Consider the following 20,965-nt stretch of genomic DNA (forward strand, 5'->3'; position numbering starts at 1 on the left):
TCAAGCTCTAAGAGTTGTTAAATTAAACTACTTTTCTTATTTTTCTACCCTGATCCCTCAAAGTTCCATATTACTCCGTTGATTGGCCCCAGTATATAAGTGTGGCGGTTGGGAAGATTCGGCATCACGTCTGAAACTCTGACAAACTTCTATAGATGTGTGGTGGAGAGTATATTGACTGGTTGAGCGGAAAATCCTCCAGAAGGTACTGGATACGGCCCAGTCCAACACGGGCAAAGCTCTCCGCACCATTCAGCACATCTACCCGAACTTTGTTGTGGAATCCCTGTCTAGATTCTACGACAAAACTCAAAGTAAATTTCTGATCAAAGTACATATATGTCACCAAATACAACCCTGGAAAGCAGCATCCATCATCAGGGACTCCCACTACCCAGGTCATGCTCTGTTTTCTTCTGCCACCAGGAGCAAGAGCCTCAAGACTTATACCACCAGGCTCAGGAACAGTTGTTATCCCTCAACCATTAGGCTCTTGAATCAAAATGACTAACTTCACACAACTTCACTTGCCCCATCTGTTCCCAAAACCTATGGACTCACTTTCAAGGACTCTTCATCTCATGCTCTCAGTATTTATTGTGTATTTATTAATTATTGTTACTTCTTTGTTTTTTGTTTGTATTTGCACAGTTTGTTGTCTTCTGCACACTGGTTGTTTGCCCTGTTGGGTACAGTCTTTCTATAGTTCTATTATGGTTTGTGAATTTGCTGACTATGCCTGCAAGACAATGAATCTCGGGGTGGTATATAGTGACATACATGTACATTGGTAATAAATTTACTTTGAACTTTGTTGTAGAATCTGGGAAGGAATATTGGGAGAATAAATTGGGATTCAGGAGGGGCTGGTGTGGACTCAGGGAGGTGAAAGGCCTGCTTCTAAGCTGTACGCTGCAAATTAAAAATAAAATTTCAAAAGTTGAGAATGACATTGTTTGGTTGGGTTGTGGCAGAGAAGATCAAAATACCAAGACGCTGGAACAGTTTGGGGGGTGGGGGAGTGTTGATGCTTTTGCTGCTGTGTGTGCATGGGAGAAGGAGGGGGGCTTTGGGGTTATAATGTTTTCTGTCATTCATTCTTCAGGGTTTTTTTCCTTCTGTTTTGTGGATGTCTGTGAAGAGTAAGAATTTCACGCTGTGTTCTGTATACATTCTCTGATATTAAATTGAACCATTGAAGATCTTGATAATTTTGCAGAATGGATGCCTCTTCACCAAATGAGTTTCAATGAACCTGTTTTTTAGATCAGTACATGTCTCCGGTGGTGACAGGAATGGACGTGACCAGCCGATGTACCAGTGGTGATCCGAACCGGCTTCCGGAGGGACTGCCTCAATCTGCGTGCTTGCACTATATCTCTGACAAGCACCCCCGGCTGACCCTGGACGCCATCAACCAGCTGAGGAAGAACCAGGGCCTGTGCGACGTGGTGCTTGTCGTGGGCCTGAAGAAGATCTATGCCCATCGAGTGGTGCTTGCGGCTTGCAGTCCGTACTTCCACGCGATGTTCACGAGCGAGCTTGCTGAGAGCAGGCAGACGGAAGTTCTCATTAGAGACATCGATGAGCGGGCCATCGAGCTTCTCATTGAATTTGCATATACATCCCAAATTATTGTGGAAGAGAACAATGTTCAGACTTTGCTGCCGGCTGCTTGCTTACTGCAGCTGACTGAGATTCAGGAGACCTGTTGTGAATTTTTAAAGCGGCAGCTAGATCCGTCCAATTGTTTGGGAATCCGAGCGTTTGCTGACACTCACGCGTGCCGAGAATTGCTGCGGGTGGCGGATAAGTTCACACAACACAACTTTCAGGAGGTGAGAAGTTTCATTTTTTTCCTTCCCACGAATTGAACTATTTTTGGAATTGTGGACAGAGGAGTGAAATTCGGAATGGCAATCTTGAGACTGCTACGTCACCCGGTAGGCAGCTTTTGTGTTGGTGGTACAATGAATCTTATCAGATGCAAGGACCACAGTGTACAGTTTCAAAAGAGTACGAGTAGGCAGTTATCTTATATACACAGACTAAATGGAGCCTAAATTTAAGAGCTGACGCTGGGCTGTGATGTTCGCAGACGTCGTGGTTCAGATTTTGTTGTTTTTTTAGATTCGTAAGGTTAGTTTTATAGGCAGCCAGGGTTGCTAGGGGGACAAATTAGGATTTAGATTCAGGGATAAGGGGAAGGTAACAAAGAGTTTGGACAGGAGCTGGTGTTTAGAGTCCGGGTCAAAGGAGCTGAAGAGATCCTGGAGTTGGGTTGGCAAGCGCTGAAGAGGTCAGAGACCCCCAGGCGAGGGAGTCCTGGGTCTTGGAGGTCCACATGGCGCATGAGTCACGTAGGCTGGTGAACCCCCCCCCCCCCCCCCAACCAGGTCATTGAAGTTGCCCAGAGGTGGCCTGTACTAGGTTTGGAGGCCTGTTGTGTGTGTTTGAGTAGGTGCTGTTGTGTTTGTTATTGAGGGATAGAGCAGGGCACACCAGGATACCAACATGCAGGATACTCAACGGAACTTTATTGCCAAGCCTGGGGCGTGTACAGTATGTGAACTCCTCCCATGTGGGGGCGGCTAACACAGTGGCATAGGAGTAACCGATTAACTACCACTACTCCTGGCTGGGTGAGAGGGTGGGGCAGAGGCTTGTTTTGCTGGTTTATTTAGTTACCTTTTGAGTTGTTCTGATGAACATTGTGGGCATGCTGCTGTATGTTGGTGCCAGGTTATGTGGCTGCACTTGCTGTCCCCATCACATCCTTGGGTGTGTTAGTTGTTAACTTAAGCGACACATTTCACTGCACACTATGTTTCGATGTACATGTGATAAATAAATCTGCATCTGAGTTGGCCTTCCTGCTTCTGTCCTGTTATTTTACGCTTTCACAGTGATTATAGAGGGTCACCTGTGTCCACCAGCAAAGCCACATCTTTACTGTTTTGGAGCTAGCCTTTGATTATATTTTAATAAGATAATTATCTATCCTGTCATTCCCATAATCCATTCTTGATTACAGGAGCATATAAAATTTGGATATAAAACTTATTGGGTTTTTTTCTTTACATTGATGCTGCCTGAGCTGCTGAATGTTTCCACATTTGCTGTTTTTTATTTGGGGCAATTAAATTGCTGTTATAAACTGTGAAATGGAGTCACATGAAGAACACCCACTTAACTGGAGATTAGGAGGATCAAGCATCTGACTGACTCCCATTGTTTGGTCCTGAGATTGGATAATTTATCACCACTGCGCAACTTGTACGGCATTTATCCATTTTCGAAATAACTTGAAATAGTCTTTGGTGTAATTTGACCACATCATAGTATCTCAATAGTATTTAGTTAAATCCTGTCTAACACAGAAAGAAATTTGCCAGGAATAAGTTTAGATGTGACGCTTAAACTTGTGAACACACACAAAATGCTGGAGGAACTCAGCAGGTCAGGCAGCACCTATGGAAAGGAATAAAGAGTCAACATTTCAGGAAGAGACCCTTCATCAGGCCAGCCGATAAAGGGTCTCAGCCTAAAAAGTCGACTCTTTACTCCTTTTCATAGTTGCCTGCCTCACCTGTTGAGCTCCTCCAGCATTTTGTGCGTGTTCTCTGAATTTCCAGCAGAAACTCTTGAGCTTCCGTTTTTACTTGTAGTTCTTATATTTTAGGTGTTACATTTATTTAAATCCACATTTCTCTGTTGCCTTCAGCTATCCTTGGACCTTTTATATATATCAGTATAATAAATTATTTTCTTGTTTTCTAGTCTATTATCTTCTAAGTAAGAAATAGTCTGATTAACTGCAGGAAGTAAAAGCAGTTAGCATGCAACCTTAAAGACTTGGGCAAGGTTATACTTGGCGATCTGTAAATACCACATAGATTGCTCAATACTTTGTGAAATAGTGAGACGCAGGTCTTCCTCTGCAGTAACCACCTTTCCTGAAGGCTGCCTCTTATTTCCCTTAAGGAAAAGAAAGCCAGTACATCACATGTTACAAAGAGAAATGTTTTGTGGTGTGATAACCCTGTTGTTATGAAACCAAGTATTGTGAATTTTAAAACTCCCAAGTGCTGGCTTTTATATCGGTATAGAAGTTACATGAAATTTGTTGTTTAGCGACAGCAGTACAGTGCAATACATAAAAACACTATAAATTACTATCTATGTAAATAATTAGTGCAAAAAGAGAGGGGAAATGGTGAGGTAGTGTACATGGATTCAATGACCATTCAGAAATATGATGGCGGGGGGAAGAAGCTGTTCTGAAAACACTGAGTGTGTGTCTTCACGCTCGTGTTCCCCCCACCTTGGTGGTAGCAATGAGGAGAGGGCAGGCCTTCGGTGATAAGGGTCCTTAATGATGGGTGCAGCCTTTTTGAGGGTGTTCTCAGTGCTGGGGAGGTTAGTGCCCATGATGGAGCTGACGGAGTTTACATCATTCTGCAGCTTTCGGGTCCATCGCAGAGGCACCCCCACCCCATACCAGGCACTGATGCAACCAGTTAGAATGCTCTCCATGGAACATCTATAGACATGAAATATAGCCGCTGTTGTGCCTTCTTTGTAATTGCATCAGTATGTTGAGCCCAGGATAGACCTTCAGAGATATTGACACTCCGAAACTTGAAACTGCTCACTCTTTCCACTGCTGTTCCCTCAATGACTGACTGGTGTGTGTTCCCTCGACTCCTCTTTCTGAAGTCCACAATCAGCTCCTGGTCTTACTGACTTTGAGTGCAAGGTTGTTGCTGTGACTCCACTCAACCAGCCCATCTGTTTCATTCCTGTACACCTCGTCGCCATCTGAAATTCTGCCAACAATAGTTATGTCATCTTCAAATTTATAAATGGCAATTGAGCTGTGCCTAGCCACACAGTCATGGGTGTAGAGAGAGTAGAGCAGTAGGCTAAGCACACACCCCTGAAGTGTGCCAGTGTCGATTGTCAGTGATGAGGAGATGTTATTTCCGGTCTGCGCCGACTGTGGTCTCCTGATGAGGAAGACAACGATCCAGTTTCAGAGTCTGGTAAAGAGGCCCAGATTTTATGGCAAGTTGATTGACTCTTGTTTATTTCAGTATTAGAAATTTTAATTTCTTTGTATATTCTCACTTAATTATTATGCCCATATGGAACGAATTAATGATATTTGGGTTGTACTTTCAGTAGCCTTTTTATTAGGTACCTCCTGTGGCCAATGTGTGTAAGTTCATGGTCTTCTAATGTTGTAGCCCATCAACTTCAAGGTTTGAAGCGCTGTGCATTCGGAGATGCTCTTCTGCATAGTACTGTTGTAATGTGTCGTTATTTGCCTTCCTGTCAGCTTGAACTGGTCTGCTCATCTCCTCTGACCTCTCTCATTAACGAGGTGTTTTCACCCACAGAACTGCTGCTCACCGGATTTTTATTTATTTTTTTGCATCATTCTCTGTAAACTCTAGAGACTTGTGTGAAAATCCCAGGAGATCAGCCACCCTGTCTGGCATCAACAATCATTCCATGCTCAAAGTCAAAGTCTCTTACCCATTCTCATGTTTAGCCTGAACAACAACTGAACCTCTTGACTATGCTTTTATGAGCTGAGTTGCAACTATTCTCTGAGATATTTGCATTAACAAGCTGGTCTACCTAGTGAAGTGACCGCTGAATGTATTTGGCACATCACAAATAGCAAATCAGGTTTTACAAGTTGCAGATGCATTTGGCTATAAAGGAGCTTCCCATTTCAGCTTCCCAAAGAGTATACAGCCAAAGTTGGTAAGTCTAGACAGCTATAATCACCGTTTGCTCTTTTGTGCCATGGTGGATATGAGCAGCTGGTATACATTTCAAATACATTCGAATGGTAGTCTACACGGCTTATGATTGAAAGGAAGCCATGCACAATTCTGATGCTCAAGCCCTTGCTGTCCACCGTTGTCTGTTTGTTATTGTCCTCTTTCTTGCTAACGCCCTTCGAGTAGATTCTAATCTAACTGGAATGATCTCTTTTAAGTTCCTACAAAAGGAAATGTTTACATGGTGTAATAATCCTGTTCTTATGAAACCGTATATTTTTGATTGTAAAGCTTTTTAGTAAAATGCAGGCTTTGTATATTTTCAATAAAGTTTTGTAACTCTATGGAATGAAGCCGTTCTTGTTTATGTGTGACTTACAGGGACAGTGGATATGCTCACTTCACAGAAGCCACCCTATCTATTGCCAAAATGCATCCATTGATACATTCTTATTCAATTATAACTGTTTTTGATACCTAATTGAAGCTTTTGCATTTTGTGAACTCTTTTTACACAGGTAATGGAGAGTGAGGAGTTTATGCTTCTGCCAGCAAATCAGATGATTGACATTATTTCCAGTGATGAGTTGAATGTGCGAAGTGAGGAGCAGGTGTACAGTGCTGTTGTATCCTGGGTCAAGTATAACATTCAAGAGAGGAGAGGACACCTTGCTCAGGTATGAAGGAAGTGATTGAGTGGAAAAGTAGATTTTTCTGCTCTCTCTGCATGTTGGTTTGAATTCATCTCAGCTTTCCATATTCTTGGTATGCTCCAGAGTTTTTCTCATGCAAAGGATAACAGGCAGCCAATCTACTGCTGGCAGTGCAAATGCAAATATAAATAAATAGCGAGAACATGAGATAATGAGATAAAGAGTCCTTAAAGTGAGATCATTGGTTGTGGAAACATCTCAATGATGCGGCAAGTGAGTGTAGTTATCCCCTTTTATTGAAGAGCCTGATGGTGGAGGGGTAGAGTACCCAATGGTTGGCAGAATAGAATACTCCTTGCTTCTCTAGAGTGTAGGCGTAGATATTTTACCTGAAACCTTTGGAGTAGGATTTAACCCAAAACAGTAATAACTAAGGCACATCTAACACATTGGTTAGTTGATGTTACGAGCGTTGACTTTATTGTTTGTAATGGATATTCATAATGAGTTTGTTTCTCAATAATTGAATGCCTGGACTTTAAAAAAACACACCTGAAATTTGGTCCAAAATGCTAATTTCAGTCAGATGAGATCACAAAATATAAAAAGATGTCACACTTTTCCTGTTAAAAATGTTAATTCTAGTCCTGTTTGGGATGTACCTGCTTTCAGGTTTGTGCTGTTGAGACTGAGTAGCTATCATGGCCACTGATCTTGATGCAAACTGCCATGAAGATCTGCCAATCTGTGATATTTACCAATATTGTCTAGTATCGTTATTGAGTCAAGGCAGCTGCTAGTGTTTGGTGACAGTGATGTCATGAAGCAAAATAATTTAAGAGCCAAAGTTTTAAGTACTGGTTAATAAACCATTAAAATTTCACTTCCACACCCTGCACCAAATAACACTTCTGAAATATTTTATGATGAGAATAAATTGCCATTTCCTTGGCCATTAACTTTCCTTGATGATGCTAAAGAAGACAGCAAAGCTACACATTCTGTAAAGGAGAATGAATGTCAAATTCTGCTTTACTTGGCACATGTTTGTAAATTTTGAAGCTGCTCTCAATTCTGCTCTGTAATAATGTGGAGGACCCCCCTTTGTTCATCATGCAGCTGCAGACTCCAAGCTGCTTTAATTTTAATGCAAATTTAATCATCGCAAATGTAACAGCACACTGAGTAGGAGAAAATCTCTGTTAAGGAGTGAACACCATCTTCTAATTTGAAAATGTGTTTGTGAGTATTAAGGTTTTTGGATGTAGCAGCTGGAACTTTGGCGTACACTTTTTTAATGTTATGAAATGCCCACCTGAACAATTGCTTCTGCCGCCTGCCATGTGCCAGTTAGCTGCCGTGTTTCCTATTTTAAAAAGATAAACATCCTCTGAAAATTTTCCATTGTAAATTGAAATGGTGTGAGGCCATGAAAGGCTGTATGTTAATCCAACTACAGTATATTTTGTATTCCATGAAAACGATTTTGGAGTTACAAGTCACAAGTGGTACTACAACAGTAACTTATACATTCTCACACTAATTTGTACTATTTCTTCATAATACTATCCAAATATTATCATTATTTTATTGTTGAGGTACAGCACAGAAAAGGCCTTTCCAGCCCTTCGCCCAGCAATCCCCTGATTTAACCCTAGGACAATTTACAAAGACTAACTAATCTATCAATCGGTACATCTTTGGACTGCGGGTGGAAACTGGAGCATCTGGAGGAAACGCATGCTTTCATGGGGAGAACATACAGACTCCTTACTGGCAGTGGAGGGAATTGAACCTCGGTCACCTGTACTGTGAACTGCTACCATCCCATCTGAAAAGTGATCTTATTTATAGTAGCAGAGAACTCTGATAATTAAGGTAATTTTTCAAAGAATGACTATACTTTGAAGTTGAGGCTAACCAATAATTCACATGACCTTGACTTTCTTTTGCTTTGGGTTATACTGCGTCATCTGCATTGATGGCCATAACTTCTATATAGCATCTTTGAGAGTAAGGATTTAGCTGATTGTTGGTAGCTGTCCTGTAAATGATAAATTCCATAAATATTAAAAAAGACCCACATGATGTAAGGGAAGTAACTTCAAGCATTTCAATATTGTTAAATCCTGGAATTAAGAGAAGTTTCTGATCTCAGTAATGGAAGCTATAATATGACTGTACTGTTATAGTTGGGGGAAGTGAAGCCTGTCATCTTTGTCTTGTTTGGTGTATTTGTGATTCCAGGCCCATCACTGTGATTGTTTCATCAGCTTATTTCAACGATGATTAGAAAAATTGTTAGCAATACCAACTTTCTGCATCCTCTGAGTAATTTAAACAAAAATATCGGGGCAGTTAAGTGTCAACTGTATTGTTGGGTTCTCTGCTGACAGGTGAGTCTCTCAGTTGGTGGTAGTTGGCACAAGGTGCAAAGTAACCCCAATAACTTCCACTGTAGCATTATTTTTAACTAAAATCCAAACCATTTTCCATAGCTATTTGCAACCAGCAACAGAGTGAAAAATTAAAACCAACCATTGGATAAACTGAGGCAAAGTCAATGCCACCATCTCCTCCTACTCTGTGCAGCTTGACTTTGAATGGGGTTATTAATAAAGGACAGTGGGAAATGAGTGGTAGTATTGATACATTAACTGTCAGCTTAGATGCTGGGTTTGCTGTGATTTTGGGGTGGTTTTGAATTGTGCGATTGAAGTTCCAGCAACTTGAGGGAGGAGATGGAAAATGGAAGAATAAGCAGCATGGTTGTGTGGCAGTTACCATACTGCTAGCTGTAAAATTGATCAGGGTTCAACTGCCACTGCTGTCTGTAATGCGTTTGTACGTTCTCCCTTTGACCACGTGTCTTTCCTCTGGGTGCTCTGATTTCCTCCCACATTCCAAACTTGTACTGATTAGGGTTAGTAAATTGTAGGTTCGTGATGGAAGCATAGTGATGCTTGTGGCCTGTCCCGCACAACCCTTGCCGATTTAATTTGACTCAAACAACACATCTCACTGTATGTTTCAATGTACCTGTGACAAATACAGCTAATCTTCATCTTTAACCTTTAAGAACTTTCCATTAGTTAATGCTGGCAGTCTTTTGACTATAGTGAGCAGTCTTTGTTTAGAGTAGAAGGGTCAAAATGCCTTTTGTAGTTTTTAGATTTGGAGAGTTTGCCTCTGGATAATATATATTGCAGTGAAGTTTCGTGTTCTTTTCTTCTTCCCATTCTCTCCCCCACCCTAGGTCTTGCAACACGTTCGTTTGCCATTGCTGAGTCCTAAATTCTTGGTTGGCACAGTTGGAACAGACTCTTTGATCAAAAGTGATGAAATGTGCAGGTAATATCCATTGTACACTCAGCAAGCATGCTATATGGAAGAGTTTCTATATTACAAAAAAATCAATCGGTACTTATGAAGCCACAACATTGCTGCATAAAATGGCTGATCATTGGAAGCTGAATAATTGTTCATTGTGTTTACAAACAAGAGAAACTGCAGATGCTGGAAATCTAGGCAACACACACAAAATGCTGGGAACTCAGCAGGCCAGGCGGCATCTATTGAAATGAATAAACAGTCGACGTTTCAGGCTGAGACCCTTCATCAGGACTGGAAAAAAAGATGAGGAGTCAAGTAAGAAGGTGGAGGGGAGGGGAGGAAGAAGTACAAGGTGGCAGGTGACAGGTGAAACCAGGAGAGGGAGAGGGGTGAAGTAGAGAGATGGGGCCGATTTGTGAAAGAGAGAAAGGGCTGGAGAAGAGGGGATCTGTTAGGAGAGGACAGAAGGCCACAGAAGGAAGGGAAGGGGAGGAGCACCAAAGGTGATGGGCAGGTTAGGAGATAAGGTGAGAGAGGGAAATGGGAATGGGGAATAGTGAAGGAGGAGGGAAGGCCAATTACTGGAAGTTCAAGAAATCAACGTTTATGCCATTAGGTTGAAGGCTACCCAGGCGGATTATAAGGTGTTGCTTCTCCACTTGTTTTGATTGCAAGGATAAGTGTTACACCTGTCCCTACACCTGCTCCCTCATTACCATCCTGGGCCCCAAACAATTCTTCCAGGTGAGGTGACACTTCACTGGTGGAGTCATCTAGTGTATCTGATGCTCCTGGTGTGGCCTCCCGTTAATTGGTGATTGAGAGACTGCTTCACTGAGCACCTACACCGGAAGAAAATGGGATTGCCTGGTGGCCACCCATTCTCATTCCGACATGTCAGACAATGGCCTTCTCTACTGTTGTGATAAGGCCACATTCAGGGTGGAGGAGCAACACCTTATATTCTATCTGGGTAGCCTCCAAACTGATGGCATGAACGTCGATTTCTTGAACTTCCAGTAATTTTCCCCCACCCCATTTCCATTTCCCTCTCTCACCTTATCATCTCCCTTTGGTGCCCCTCCCCTTCCCTTTCTTCTGAAGGTTTCTGTCCTCTCCTATCAGATTCCCCCTTTTCCAGCCCTGTATCTGTTCCATCAATCAACTTCCCAGCTCTCTAGATAGATAGATAGATAAATAGATAGATACTTTATTCATCCCCAAGGGGAAATTCAACATTTTTCCAGTGTCCCATACACTTATTGTAGCAAAACTAATTACATACAGTATTTAACTCAGTATAAATATGATATGCATCTAAAATCACCCTCCCAAAAAGCATTAATAAATAACTTTTAAAAAGTTCTTAAATAGTTTACTAAAATGCATTGAGTGGTAACTTAAGCTCAGTCCTAACCCCGGCACTTTAACATGTCTTGCCCCTGGTGGTTGAATTGTAGAGCCGAATGGCGTTGGGGAGTAATGATCTCTTCATCCTGTCTGAGGAGCATTGCATTGACAGCAACCTGCCGCTGAAGCTGCTTCTCTGTCTCTGGATGGTGCTGTGCAGAGGATGTTCAGGGTTTTCCATGATTGACCGTAGCCTACTCAGCGCCCTCCGCTCTGCCACCGATGTCATACTCTCCAGTTCTGTGCCCACGACAGAGCCCGCCTTCCTTACCAGCTTATTAAGATGTGAGGCGTCCCTCTTCTTAATGCTGCCTCCCCAGCATGCCACCACAAAGAAGAGGGCGCTCTCCACAACTGACCGATAGAACATCTTCAGCATCTCACTACAAACATTGAATGACGCCAGCCTTCTGAGGAAGTACAGTCGACTCTGTGCTTTCCTGCACAGAGCATCTGTGTTGGCAGTCCAGTCTAGCTTCTCGTCTAACTGCACTCCCAGATACTTGTAGGTCTTAACCTGCTCCACACATTCTCCATTAATGAACACTGGCTCCATATGAGGCCGAGATCTCCTAAAGTCCACCACCATCTCCTTGGTCTTGGTGATAATGAGACGCAGGTAGTTTGAGTTGCACCATATCACAAAGTCCTGTATCAGTTTCCTATACTCTTCCTCCTGACCATTCCTGACACACCCCACTATGGCCATGTCATCAGCGAACGTCTGCACATGGCAGGACTCCGAGATCCCTATTTCGCCCTATTTAACCCTTCCCCCTCCCGGTTTTATCTATCACACACTACCTTGTATTTCTTCCTCCCCTCCCTCATCTTCTAGCTCTGACTTCTCATCTTTCTCCCCCAGTCCTGATGAAGGGTCTCGCCTGAAATGTCAACTGTTTACTCTTTTCAATAGATGCTGTCTGACCTACTGAGTTCCTGCAGCATTTTGTATTTACTGTTGATCTGTTACTCATTTTAACATCAATGTCATTTTGTAGTTTCAAATGATTTGGAACTCCATTTGAGCAAAGTCTTTATATGTTTGTATCAGTTACTGTGATTTTTTTTTTAAGTACTTATTTTAGTTTTAGTCTATTTTAGCTTTGCCAAAGAACTGTCTGGTGGCTTTTGACTCCACACCATCATCTACAATTATTTGAACATAAATCTGTGCATTTTCGGAAGATGAGCTTTTGTGAATTGATGTTATATCTGATATTTGAACTGAAATCTAAAAAGGAAAGAATTTTCAGGGTGGAAGTAAAACATAGTTGTAGTGTTCCAAATATACAGTAATGATTTTCAAACTATCATGCAATTTTTCCATCATCATTTGCAAGAGTGCAGAACATTGATCAAATTTTAGTGTTAAGACCAGTTATTGAATTTTATGAACTATTTAAAGAGGGGCTGTCACTTTTGGGATCTCACACAATGTGCTGAAGTGGAAGTGGACAGAGCTCTGGAAATCCAATTTGCAACAACTTTGAACATACAGAATTTTAATAGTGAATTAATCACTGGCCTTCAGCTGGAATTATCAAGGCAATAATTTAAAGATTCTCCCCTATTATTGATTGGCCATAAAGTGAACTGGCTTGGGCAGTGTTTTAACACATTTTGTTAAAATGTATTGTGGTTTTGTGTTATCACTTGCTCATTTATTTAAGACTTCCAGAAAGACTGCGACAAAAGGCTGCAAGGGGCTTCCAACTCTTTATTTAGATAGTAAGGTGCGTATTCTTGGCACAACACCAAAAAAAAACATTCAGGCATGCCCTTCTCACACTTGTGTCACCAGCCTTCTCCTTCAATGTACTTGCATCGATCACAAGAATTATTTGTGATATTAAGCTCTAATTCTGACCATTATCTGGAAAATGAATTTTTCCCTGTATTTCCACAGATCCCTGAACGTTGCCTCACAGGTAGATAGGGTAGTTAAGAAAGCTTATGGGGTGTTAGGTTTCATCAGTCAAGGGATAGAGTTTAAGAGACGCGATGTAATGATGCAGCTCTATAAAACTCTAGTTAGGCCACACTTGGAGTACTGTGTCCAGCTCTCGCCTCACTATAGGAAGGATGTGGAAGCATTGGAAAGGGTACAGAGGAGATTTACCAGGATGCTGCCGGTTTAGAGAGTATGTATTATGATCAGAGATTAAGGGAGCTAGGGCTTTACTCTTTGGAGTTTTAAAACATCTGATTAAATGAACAGTTTTATTGCTAGCTGTATAAGGCTGTTTGCTGAAGCATTTTCTAGATTTTTGCACCTTTTTAACATTGGCTGTTCTTTGTTGCTTTCTACTAGAACAGTCTGAGATACTCAATCCATGCTGACTCGTTAGAATCTACAAGATACTGTGTAGAAGCCTACTGCTAGATATAGTATCTGGGTTGTAAAGTAAATTAAAAAAACAAAGGTTAATTGTTTTCATTTTGGCCTCTGCAGTTTTTTTGTCAAAGAACAAAATCTATTTAACCATTCCAGATCTACTCATTATTTCATCTCTAAAGACCAGTTTTATAAGGGATCTTTGACAACTAGTGTCCAAGAATATAGCTTCAGGTTCCTACAATTGGAATATTTGTTATATGACTGAAATGCCTAATGTTACCTTGCATGGTTTCATTTTCAAATTCTTTGCATATAGCTGGGCTTTTTCTTTTAATGGTTAGTACTCCATTCCAGTTAAAACTTTTTAAGTACTGTGAAATGCACATTTTGCTTTGGATGGACCATAAAAGGAATCCAAATGTGTCTTGCGATTGATTTTTGTTCACTGAATTTTATTTATATAATCCTGACTGCTTTTTTTTTAAAAAGTACCATTATTTGGTTGTAATTTTTCATGGAGAAAAATAAGCCTTTTGTAAAGACAAATAAACATGCCTTAAACTCACTGAATTCCGTTAGCAATTTTTTTAATATTCTAACCAATTTTTCATGGGTAAATTTATAAGATACTAGTTAATACGAATGGATAATTTCCCTTCTGTCATTCACTGATCTCTGTGATAAGAATAAAATACTTCTGAAAAAGTTCAATATTCTCAATATTAAACACAAAAACATCACAATCAATATCTTTGGAAAGTATTGCAGTTCAGGTTACTTGCCTTTAAGAAGCAATTGTATAATATTTGTTTAGAGTTGGCACTCAATGTAGCTTTTTTAAATACATACAAAATGCTGGAGGAACTTAGCAGACCAGGCAACATCTATGGAAAAGGGTAAACAGTCAACATTTCAGGCTAAGATCCTTCATGAATTCCTCCGGCATTCTGTGTGTATTGCATTGATTTCTAGTATCTGTAGACTTTCTGTTGTTTGCTGCAACTGTGTGTCATATACACTTGACAGTGTCATTATATACACTTGACAAATGGATGGTTGCATCATAATGATTTTTTTCTCTATTCCAACACCACATTTTCATTCTGTACTGCCCAACTCCATGTGTTCTTCAGAGATCTCTTGGACGAAGCAAAAAATTATCTACTTCTGCCGCAGGAGAGACCCCTAATGCAAGGCCCTCGAACTCGACCTCGAAAACCTATTCGATGTGGAGAGGTGCTTTTTGCTGGTAAGCTGAACATGGTAGTTTATTTAAACTAGTGGTCGCCAACCCGTCGATCGCAATCGACTAGTTGATCTCGGAGACTTTCCCAGTAGATCCCGAAAAAAAGAAAAATAAATAAGCAAATACTGTTGAGAGACAGTGTCCGGATTGCGGGGTTTTGGTTCCGTTCTTTCTGCCCGGTGCGCATGCGTGTAGCTCCCCCACCCCCCCGCACTACACAGTGTACATCAGTGGTCCCTGACCACCAGGCCAGAGGAAACAATATGCGTCAGCTGCTCCTTTCCTCATTCCCTGTCACGCCCACTGTTGAACTTGAATGCACGCGAGGTCATTACCCAAGCGCGCCAGAGATCACTGGTTGGCCTCGGGTAACTGGCTGGCGGGAAGTGCCGATGCTACCAGCCCAGAGTGTGGACAGATGGGCTCCGCCTCTGAACGTGTTTAGCACACCGAATGTTCGTGGGGAACCCGGTGCTAAAATATTCACAGACCTCATTCGTGCTCAGGGTTTCATAAGCAGCAGATCAGCTACCTCGCTGGATTTACTGAAACAAACTTCTGTTGGCCGATAGGTCCTACAAGGGGGGCGGGCGCACGTCCTCATGCACTCCTCACTTGGTCGGTCGGTCGCTCTCCGGACTGCGACTGCCGCGGCCCCGGTATGGAAACAGACACACCTGGCCAAGGTGGCAGGCGGGCGGGCGGGAGGCTGGAGGCTGTCTAATGAGGCAATGAAGCCCTCAAAACTGTTCTGGTACCGAGTCCAAGCACCCCGCACTGAAAGACAAACTCGTTGAGTTCTTTTCCAGCGGATAAAACGTGAGTAAATGGGACAGCAGCTGAGAGCCACGTCAACTAAATTGCAGAATAGACTGGACATAAGGAGCCTGTTTCGAGTATATCTGTACTGCCGTCACATTTAACACCCACACCCTCCCCCCCACCCCCCGTCAGCCAGTCTGCAAGAATATTGTCAATATTAAACCTGTCTGCTATGCAAAAAAAATGGTGGTGACCCTGGTGCTTATACGTTATTTCTACTTCTGGGTTGCGGGGTTTTAGTTCCGGTCTTTTCTGCCCCGGTGCTCGTGCGCGTAACTAATAGATTTGGAGTCGATCTTGCCTTTCACTAAGGCTGAGGAAGGGGAGCTTGGACTTAAAAAGGTTGGTGACCACTAATTTAAACAGTAGTTTATAGTATAATTAGCCTATTACTAAATATTTCAAATTTGTGTGGATTCAGCAGTGTTTTCTGTTAGTTATGAATCTGACATCATTCTATTAGTCTTTTCCGAAATTATGTCGTTATAGGGCTTATAAATCTGCTTGCTTTACTAAAACATACTGCAAATGATTAAACTGGCATCTAGACATATAAAACTGTCTTTTCAGTTAATAGTTGTTCTCAGCGTGCAGTTTAATGTTGGATTTTAACCCTTAATCAAGCTAAATACAGCAGCGCCTCTAGCTAACCTGAATTAAAAATGCTAAAAAAAAACTCAGCAGTCCAGGCAACTTCAGTGGAAAGATAAATAATTTTTATTTTAGTTTTTATTTATTGAGATACATTGTGGAACGGGCCCTTCTGGTTCTTAAGAACATAGAATATAGAACAATATAGCGCGGTACAGGCCCTTCAGCCCACAATGTTGTGCTGACCCCTAAACCCTGCCTCCCATATAACCCCCCACCTTAAATTCCTCCATATACCTGTCTAGTGGTCTCTTAAATTTCACTAGTGTATCTGCCTCCACCACTGACTCAGGCAGTGCATTCCACACACCGACCACTCTCTGAGTAAAAAACCTTCCTCTAATAACCCCCTTGAACTTCCCTCCCCTTACCTTAAAGCCATGTCCTCTTGTACTGAGCAGTGGTGCCCTGGGGAAGAGGCGCTGGCTGTCCACTCCGTCTATTCCTCTTGATATCTTGTACACCTCTATCCTGTCTCCTCTCATCCTCCTCCTCGCCAGAGAGTAAAGCCCTAGCTCCCTTTCTTCCAACCATGCTGCCCAGCAACCCCCAGTTTAATCCTAGCCTAATCACAGGACAGTTTACTATGACCAATTAACCAACCAACCAATCAGTATGTTTTTGGACCATGGGAGGAAACCGGAGCACCCTGTGGGGAGAAACCCACACAGTCACAGGGAGAACGTACAAGCTCTTTACAGACAGCAGTGGGAAATTAACACAATCGCTTTTTGTACTTTGTTTCTTCCTTATTTCCTAGAAACATCATCTTATTAACAGCAACTTGATTGGGTTGGGCAGAGCTTTAGGGACAGCTTCAAGCCAGTGAGCACTGAGTCTCTAACATTAGCAAGTGAGATTATGGATGAGCAAAACCTTGTTAAATACAAGAATCTTTTTAATGCTATCTTTTAACCTTTTTTTGTCCCTTTTTTATGTAGTTGGTGGTTGGTGCAGTGGTGATGCAATCTCCAGTGTGGAACGCTATGATCCTCAAGCACATGAATGGCGAATGATGGCATCGATGTCTAAGCGAAGGTGCGGTGTCGGTGTGGCAGTTCTTGATGATCTTTTGTACGCAGTTGGAGGTCATGATGGGTCTTCCTATCTCAATAGTGTAGAAAGGTAAATTTAAAGACTTTTTTCAATGGCCTATTCTTGCTTCATGAAGAACCAGGCAGCACATTTGATTACTGACCTGTCTTGTTGGGGCTGTCATACTGATCAGAATCCAGTGTTAGTAGTTGATTTTACCGGGTAATATTTGGGATACGAAGTGGCTATTGCTGCCTGGAAAAAGCAGGCAAATATCATTGGGGTGAGGGTAGTGTCATGCTTCAGATTACTATCTTTTAACTAATGTTGGAAGATTAGGTTTATATCCAGGAGATATTCTCTGTGTAGGCTTGCAAATAAAGATTGGGTGCTTAAAGTGGAAGTCAGCAAAATTGTTGTAGCTTTAGGGTACTAGGACTATGAATTCAATCTTTTGTTCTATATGAGAGAGTGATGCAACAAAAGGTTTTGATTTATGGGGAAGTTATTAACTAGAGGTCATCAACACAAGATCATCACCAAAAAATCCAATAGAGAATTTAGAAGGAACTTTTTTTTTACCGAGGGGATAGTTCTAGGAACTTGGATTCAATCAATCTAACATTTCTGAGCAAGGGAGTACTTGCTGCTTCCATACCAGTCCTGAGCCCATAAAGAAGGGTACTAGATTGATACAATAAACTATCACCAATACAGAAACCATTAAATATAAGAAATTAACTTGCATAAGTTGAAGTTGGACCACATGTACAAATGTTGATTTACTTCTCCCTGGTTTGCAAAATTAGAGCTGTATGAATTCCTGGACATCTACTCTATATAAATGATAAAGTATTTCTTTCAAAACAAATTGTTGAGACATTTTTTTATATCTATGGATCTAGCACAATCTAATTGAATGGCACAATGGGTGTAGTGGATTCGATAGTCAAGTAATGTTTTGGAAACTTGAATGTTTCCATCTTAAAAATGATTTGCTGCTGTCACTGTTAAACAGTAGGTTGCATTAAGTTCTCAAAGATGAGAAGGTTTTGTGACATTAATTTCTGATGAAAAATTAAGTATTTCTCTCTACACAGGTGCTGTCTGATTTGCTGAGCTTTTCCAGAATTCTCAGTTTTTTACATATATATGAACTAACTAGCATCTGGTTCAATAGGTTATTTTCTGGATTTAGCCTCTAACTCCTCGCTTAGCTTGCAGGGTACATACATTGTACTTCTGTAATATGTGCACAAATGAACGCAGGAAGAATGTGTACCAGTTTATTGTACATTAATGACTTTACTGCACAGTTGAAGTTTTCCAATGGGAAATCAAAGAGGAGGAGTTGCCATGTTTTTTAAGGTAGATAAAGCAGTGTGATAGATAGTAGGTGACTCCATGTCCCCAGAATTTATTAACTCTACTTCATTTTGAAGTAGTTTTGTATTTAAATGTAGAGATCTTGGAGGCCATCTCATGGAGCTTCATTTTTTTCTCTAAGTTATCACTACATATAGTACATTGTGTGTGTTTTTGAGACTAGATGAGGAGATACAAGATGGATAATCCTTGGAGCAAAAAGATTATCATTCATTAATGAAGTTATAGTCTATCTCTAATTTTACTTGCTCACATTTGCTGCAGTTCTCTAACACACATACAAGATGCTGGAGAAACTCAGCAAGTCAGGCTTGTCTAGCTTGTTTGTAATATCTGCATTTTTTTCAATTGACAGATTTAATTATGAAACTTTGGCATAGCTGGGGGAAAATGTTGGAATTTTTTCAGCAAGTCTTAAGGGATTTACAAAACAATTCAATGTATGATGTGCAAATTTATCTCCTATAGATCAGAGATTCCTTCATTACTTAAGATTTTTAAGAAAAACTCCTTATCCTTATATGCTGTAGATAATATTTAAATTTAAGTAGTTTATGCCAAGTAATTTGTTTTATTTTTAAGAGTTAAATTTGCATTTTTTTCTCCTGTTTGATTCATCCATACTGTGTTGTCCCTGTCAAGTTCACTGCCGGATGATTAATTAATGATAAGTGCTTCAGTAATGAACTGGCAATTTACTTGATTGGCTGTGACGTTCCTTTTGTTTTTGTTGTCTTTGGATCTACAAAAAGTACATTACACATGATAGTGTTACCAAAGTAAATGAAAAATAGGTGAAAACTGTGTCTTTTTATTAGGTTTTTTAAAATAAATTTTTTTAATTGAATTTTCAAATAGGTTACAGAAAGAAAGAAAAATTATCAACCCTTACCCCCTCCCCTTAACCCCTCCCCCCTAACATTATCCCTGTAGACAAAAAAGAGAAGAAAAAAGAAAGAAAGAAAGAAAGAATGCCTGGATATCAGAAGAGCCCCACATGCTCCATGGAGTTCATAATAGCTTTAATATGTATATTTATTTCTTTCCCCGGATAACCAATAATTTTTATCTTCAGAGCACCTATATATTTAATCCTATCTTTTGTAAATAAGGGCACCAAATTTTCAGAAATATTTCATATTTATCTCTTAAATTATAAGTAATTTTTTCAAGTGGAATGGAGTTAAAAATTTCATTCTTCCAACGATCTATACTTAAGTATGAATCTGATTTCCAAGTAACTGCAATAGCCTTTTTGGCTACTGCCAATGCAATTTTTATGAATTATTTCTGATATTTATTCAATTTGAATTTCGATTTTATTCCTTCAATATCGCCTGGTAAAAATAATGTTGGATTATGTGGAAGTTGTATTCCAATAATTTGTTCCAGTAAGACTCTTAAATTTGTCCAAAAAGGTTGAATTTTAAAACAAGACCAAGTAGAGTGTAAAAAAGTACCAATTTTGTGATTGCATTGAAAACATTGATCAGATAAATTTGAGTTTAATCTATTTATTTTTTGTGGTGTAACATATAATAGATGTAAAAAGTTATATCGTACTAATCTTAGTTGGACATTTATTGTATTTGTCATACTGTCAAGACATAGTCTTGACCAACTTGTTTCATCAATTTTAATATTCAAATCAGTTTCCCATTTTTGTCTTGACTTACGAATTCCTTGTTTAATTGCCTGTTTTTGAATCAAATTATACATACCAGAAATATTTTTTTTAATTTTACCTTTATGAATTAAAGTTTCTATTTCATTAGGTTTCGGCAATAACATTGTTTGGCCCAGTTTATCTCTTAAATAAGCCCTTAATTGGAAATAACAGAAAAGAGTGTTATTTGATATTTTGTATTTATTCTTTAATTGGTCAAATGACATTAATATACCTACTTTAAAACAGTCTCCTATATATCTAATCCCTTTGTGAAACCAGTTGATTATCCATTGTAAAAGGAATAAGTTTATTTTGAATTAAAGGTCTCTTTGCTAATAAAGATTTCTTTATCTCATCATCAACATTTATCTTATTCCATAAATCAATCAAGTGTTTTCGTATAGGAGATTCTTTCTTTTCCCGTATCCATTTAGATTCCCATTTATATATAAAATCTTCTGGTATATTTTCTCCTATTTTATCTAATTCTATTCTAATCCATGCCTGTTTATCTGCATCAAAAAAAGATGCAATAAATCTAAGTTGATTTGCTTTGTAATAATTCTTAAAATTTGTAAGTTGTAGCCCTCCTAGATCAAATTTCCATGTAATTTTTCCAACGAC

The 20,965-nt window shown here is 40.2% G+C and overlaps 1 protein-coding gene across 3 annotated transcripts in view; it reads left to right on the forward strand.

Annotated features, from left to right (window-relative positions):
• Positions 1-20,965, forward strand: part of LOC132407353 (kelch-like protein 20) — a 53,240-nt gene that overhangs the window by 1,482 nt on the left and 30,793 nt on the right. For 2 of the 3 annotated variants that reach the window (XM_059993714.1, XM_059993712.1), the window contains 5 exons: positions 1,267-1,838; positions 6,314-6,472; positions 9,705-9,799; positions 14,666-14,781; positions 17,193-17,376. In XM_059993714.1, coding sequence (XP_059849697.1) covers positions 1,275-1,838; positions 6,314-6,472; positions 9,705-9,799; positions 14,666-14,781; positions 17,193-17,376 — 1,118 coding nt within the window. In that variant the 5' untranslated portion in view covers positions 1,267-1,274. Of the gene's footprint in view, positions 1-63; positions 206-1,266; positions 1,839-6,313; positions 6,473-9,704; positions 9,800-14,665; positions 14,782-17,192; positions 17,377-20,965 lie in introns of all 3 variants that reach the window. The other variant, XM_059993713.1, reaches the window with a different exon arrangement.

Source organism: Hypanus sabinus, chromosome 18 (genome assembly GCF_030144855.1).
Source record: "Hypanus sabinus isolate sHypSab1 chromosome 18, sHypSab1.hap1, whole genome shotgun sequence".
In the NCBI taxonomy this organism is placed as follows: domain Eukaryota; kingdom Metazoa; phylum Chordata; class Chondrichthyes; order Myliobatiformes; family Dasyatidae; genus Hypanus; species Hypanus sabinus.